Source organism: Engraulis encrasicolus, chromosome 7 (assembly GCF_034702125.1).
Source record: "Engraulis encrasicolus isolate BLACKSEA-1 chromosome 7, IST_EnEncr_1.0, whole genome shotgun sequence".
Classification (NCBI taxonomy): domain Eukaryota; kingdom Metazoa; phylum Chordata; class Actinopteri; order Clupeiformes; family Engraulidae; genus Engraulis; species Engraulis encrasicolus.
Window position 1 is genome coordinate 12769551 of NC_085863.1, and position 5000 is coordinate 12774550.

Here is a 5000-nt window from a genome sequence, read left to right on the forward strand (position 1 = left end):
ACTGCACAGAGGAGCTGCTGCTATTCGCCTACATAACTAGATAACACTATACTACATGTAGGCCACAGCGGGGTCTGCCAATTGGTCCGACAACCCATTAGTCCGACAGCCCATAAGTCAGACAATAAGCCATACAGGAGCATTGCGCAGCTTCTGGGGTAGGCTAGGCTACACGTGGGCACGTCTTTTCAGACAAAAACATGCCTTTAATGGCGGTTAGGGTTAGTTATTGTTTAGATTTGGGCATAGTTTAACATGTCTTGTCGGACTAATGGGTTGTCGGACCAATGGGACGTAACCTAATTAGATAACACTATACTACATGTAGGCCACAGCCACTGTTGGGAAAGTTACTCAAAAACTGTAATGCACTACTTATTACATGTTACTGTCATTTAAAAGTAATGCCTTACATTACAACATTACTTTTTTTTTTTAAGTAAGGCATTACACTACTTTTGCATTACTTTTAGTTACTTTAGCCAAAATGACTGGAAATAAGGATTTGGCAATCTACAGTGCAAATCTATGAGGTGGCATGACTTTCACCTGCCATCCACAAGTCGTTTTGGAAGCCTGCAGACTGAAAACCAACATTTTCAGGAATTGCGTCTTACCCACATAGGCTACAATAAGGCCTAAGAAAAATAAAAGTTTGGTTCCGGTTGGTTGTCAGGTTTGGTCATCGTCCGGTCGGATTTTTTTTTTTATTTCCAATTTTTTTTTTCAATTTCTTTTTTTTTATGTCCGACCCCCAACCCCCCACATGCGCCAGATTTTGTCATAAACGTTGTTGAACAATGCCAAGGACGATAGTGGAGTTGAGGCTTGATAAGTAGCCTACAGCTGAAGCTACAATGAAATATAATAAGCATTAATGAGCCAAGAGGCCTATAATATTTTATTTCAAATTGATTTATTTCAATTTTAGTGATGTTTAGTTGAACAAAAGTGAGGGGGGTGCAACATACTCATCCCCCCCGTCGGATAGCCTACCCTGCCGTGTCCCTGTCTCGTGCGAATGGGATGCATCCCCTCCTTTCCTGACTAATTTGGTGGTGCTATGGCACCTCTTCAAATCGTCAAATTGTTTGTACTGTAGGCTACTGTTTTTCGACGTGGAAGTCGGTTTGGGTTTCAAGTACAGTGTGCATTTAACTTAAATGTTCTTGGCGTCCTTATTTTCAATGGAGTCCAAGTAGTGGGCATATAGCCTACCCATCTTGAAAACGAGCAAGCTGGATCTTCTGGATCGGTCATCCTTTGTCAGCCTGCCATTTCGAGAGACGAAGCGTGAAAGAGGAAGCAATTTTCTGCGTGAAACTTTAAAATCTCTGCGCGGACGTAGGCTATCGTAGGCAATAGCTGATCTCGCGGTGATCCGCGAACATTGTATAAAGAAAACAAAATACCCACACAAAATTTAGGTGAAAAAAATGCGCTGTAATGTGCAAGTTACTTGCATTGTAACGAGGACATATTACCAATTTTTTCCCCTGTAATCAGTTACATTACTGCGTTACTCAAAAAGGTAATGCATTACAGTAATTAGTTACTTTTGTAACGAGTTACTCCCAACACTGGCCACAGCAACAGGTGCAGCGCGTCTATAGGGTATAGCGTAGTGTTTTTAAACCACTGTGCCGGGGAACACTAGTGTGTCCTTGTGAGAGATCATCTGATGTGCCGTGGAAAATTACAGAATGACTGTACATTGTTAATGTAGGCAATAGGGCTTCACTTTCAGTTAACATTTACAATTGGTGGTGTGCCTTTGTATTTAGTCCACAAAAAAGGTGTGCCTTGGCTCAGAAAAGCTGGAAAACCACTGGTCTGTTGCACCACAGTGGTGGGGGTGGGGGAGGAGGGGGGGGGGACTAATGTGATGAATAACATAGTGCAACTTCAAAAGAAGAGGAGACACGCTCACATGATCACCTAATAATCTCAACTTTTTTTAACTGGGTGCTGAATTCCACATAAACCATAGATGAATAAAGGAAGTAAAGGACAGCACGACAGATTTTTCTTTGTAGGACTGTTAGATACTTTTCACTCAAAGAGTTTCTATGAGGGTATGGACGATGGGGGGGGGGGGGGGGAACCTTTAGAGAACAGTTAGCCTTGGATGTGACCGTCTGGAGCACCACACCACACACACAATACGTTTAAAGTGCATTCATGCCTTTCTATGAAGTGTCCTTGAGTCTCTGAAGTGTACTTAGGTATGATGGCAATGTGAAAAAATTTTCTGTGAATGAAATGTCCTCTAGAAGTATCCAGTGCTTAGATATGTCTTTAGATGAAGTTGACTCAAGTATGTTTTTCTTTTTAAAAAATGGTCCAATGGTCCATTGGAGCTGATTGAACATAGGGCCCACAATTTGCTGTTACATTACATTACACTTAGCTGACGATTTCATTTATTCAAAGCCACTTACAACTCTCATTTTTCAGGGATATTGGTTACAGTCCCTGGAGCAATGTGGGGTTAGGTGCCTTGCTCAAGGGCACTGCAGCCATGAATGGAGATGTAGGGAGAGGTCAGGGGGGGATTCGAACCAGCAACCCCTAGATTGAAAGACCAAGTCTCTAACCACTAGGCCATAGCTGATTAGGCCCTGTTGGACACTGCTTAGCCTCAACCCTGCTAATTGTCTTGTTTACTCGCTCCCGCTGATGCTGATATGCATTGTCGGCCAAATTGTTCTGGTTTGTGGTTCTTTTAAAAAAATCTTGAAAAAATGCTCTGAAATGGCTCTTTCTTCAACGATTTCTTCAGTAATCTTTCCATCACACACACACACACACACACACACACACACACACACACACACACACACACACACACACACGCACACACACACACACACGCGCGCACACACACACACGCGCGCGCACACACACACACGCGCGCACACACACACACACACACACACACACACACACACAAACACACACACGCGCGCACGCACACACACACACACGCGCGCGCGCTCACACATACACACACACACACACACACACACACACACACACACACACACACACACACACACACACACAGACACACACACGGACACACACACCCTCACACACAAAGCCTCATTTATACTTTGCAATGTGTTCTGCATTCTATTCTTAATCTGTGCGAACCAAACAAAAACATTTATTCTGGCCACTGGCAGCTCAGCTGCATAATCAGCAGGTTATTTTGACTCAGCATGGGGGAACTGAAGTGTGTGTGTGTGTGTGTGTGTGTGTGTGTGTGTGTGTGTGTGTGTGTGTGTGTGTGTGTGTGTGTGTGTGTGTGTGTGTGTGTGTGTGTGTGTGTGTGTGTGTGTGTGTGTGTGTGTGTGTGTGTGTGTGTGATTGGAACGTGTTACTATCAATTAGGCCATCCAATAGAGCCTGACAGTAGGGCTGCACGATTATTTAATTTATCTATATTATTTTATTTCAAAATCAAAATTGTTAAGATCAAAAATTGAATATTTGAGGGATTCTTCTTCGTTCACATCCCAATTGCAAATGAGATTAGAAATGAGATTAGAATTGTGCTTTTGCAAGATATTGAATTCATGTTCTGTTGTCAGTGATGTCATTATGAGGTCACAAGCAGGAAAGTGAGCAAGAGAGGACAGAGGTCTGCATAGTGGGAATCCGCCCACTACACTGTTTGCAGGGGTTAGCTGTATGAGCTCAGGCCTGAGGTTGAATGGTGCGCAGAGACCACCCTAATTTCCAAAGGGTTTGGCTTGGAAAGTGGTGAGCACATTACAATGGCAAATTGTCCGGGTATGATATTTTTTTGCATTATATTTGTGAAAAAGTGGTGGTGACATCTTTAGTATGTGGAAAGAGTAGAAGTCCGCACACACTGTAGCTCCACTATGAAAATGGATTCAGGTCATACAACGTTTCGACCCAACAGGGTCTTCATCAGGCACGTACCTGATGAAGACCCTGTTGGGTCGAAAAATGTTGTATGACCTGAATCCATTTTCATAGTGGAGCTACAGTGTGCCGACTTCTACTCTTACCACTATCAGACGCGCCATTGTCCTGCACCTGGCCTCAGAGAGGTGGGATGCGCATACTCTTAAGGGCCGTATACACACGTCGCTACTAGTTACTCGCTCAGCGAATGAAGCCAATAGAATGTCAATGTGTTCCAGCGAGTCTCGCTGCCGAGTACTGTACAAGCGATGCGATGTGCGATATTTCATCTTCGAGCGAGGCGAGTAAGCTAGTAACCAATTGGAAGGCAGAGTTCGGTACTTCTCGCCTGTTCATTGGCAGTTAAAGTCGCGGGAACTTTCAGCGAACGTTCCATGAAAGAGAGGCGAGTAGGTGAGCAAGCGAGAAGCTAGCAAATAGCAGCGATGTGTGTGTACGGCCCTTTACTCTTATGAAGACATCTTTAGTATGTGCATGAGTGTTTTGCGGGGGCGGGGGGGTTAGGTTACCTGTATGAGCTCAGGCCTGAGGTTGATGGTGCGCAGCCAGTCTGTGAGGCGGGGGAAGCTGTCCAGGGCCGCGGGCCTCTCCTGCTCCGGAACCTTCTGCTTGCACTGCAGCTGCTTGCAGATGTACTTCATCAGCTTCACCTACAGGGGGAGACAGAGAACACTTTAGCTCAGAGGAGGAGAGGGAGGGAGGGAGGGAGGGAGAGAGCAGGGAAAATGGTGGACCTCTCTTTCTCTTTCTCTTTCTTCAATCAGCACGGCAGAACATTGCACAGTGTCGTGCAAGCGGGCGCCCGAAACCGTTCTAAAAATGTCACAGTAGTCTGATTGTTGATCGAGGAACTTAACTGTCCTTAAAAAGGAGGTTGTGTGAGTAAAGACAAACAGATGGAAGAGGGTGCAGTATAATCAAATTCTCAGTATATGGTTCACCTCATGTGTGTGAATCTGGGTTTGTATTTATAATTATCTTGCTACTGCTCTGCTTAATGTTTCTCTATGAGTAAGAATCATGTAGAGTATCAGGAGTCG

General features: G+C 44.5%; 1 protein-coding gene across 2 annotated transcripts in view; it reads right to left on the reverse strand.

Annotated features, from left to right (window-relative positions):
* Positions 1–5000, reverse strand: part of ksr1a (kinase suppressor of ras 1a) — a 78729-nt gene that overhangs the window by 36946 nt on the left and 36783 nt on the right. For both annotated transcript variants that reach the window (XM_063202873.1, XM_063202874.1), the window contains exon 2: positions 4470–4610. In XM_063202873.1, the coding sequence (XP_063058943.1) occupies positions 4470–4610 (141 nt within the window). The remainder of the gene's footprint in view (positions 1–4469; positions 4611–5000) is intronic.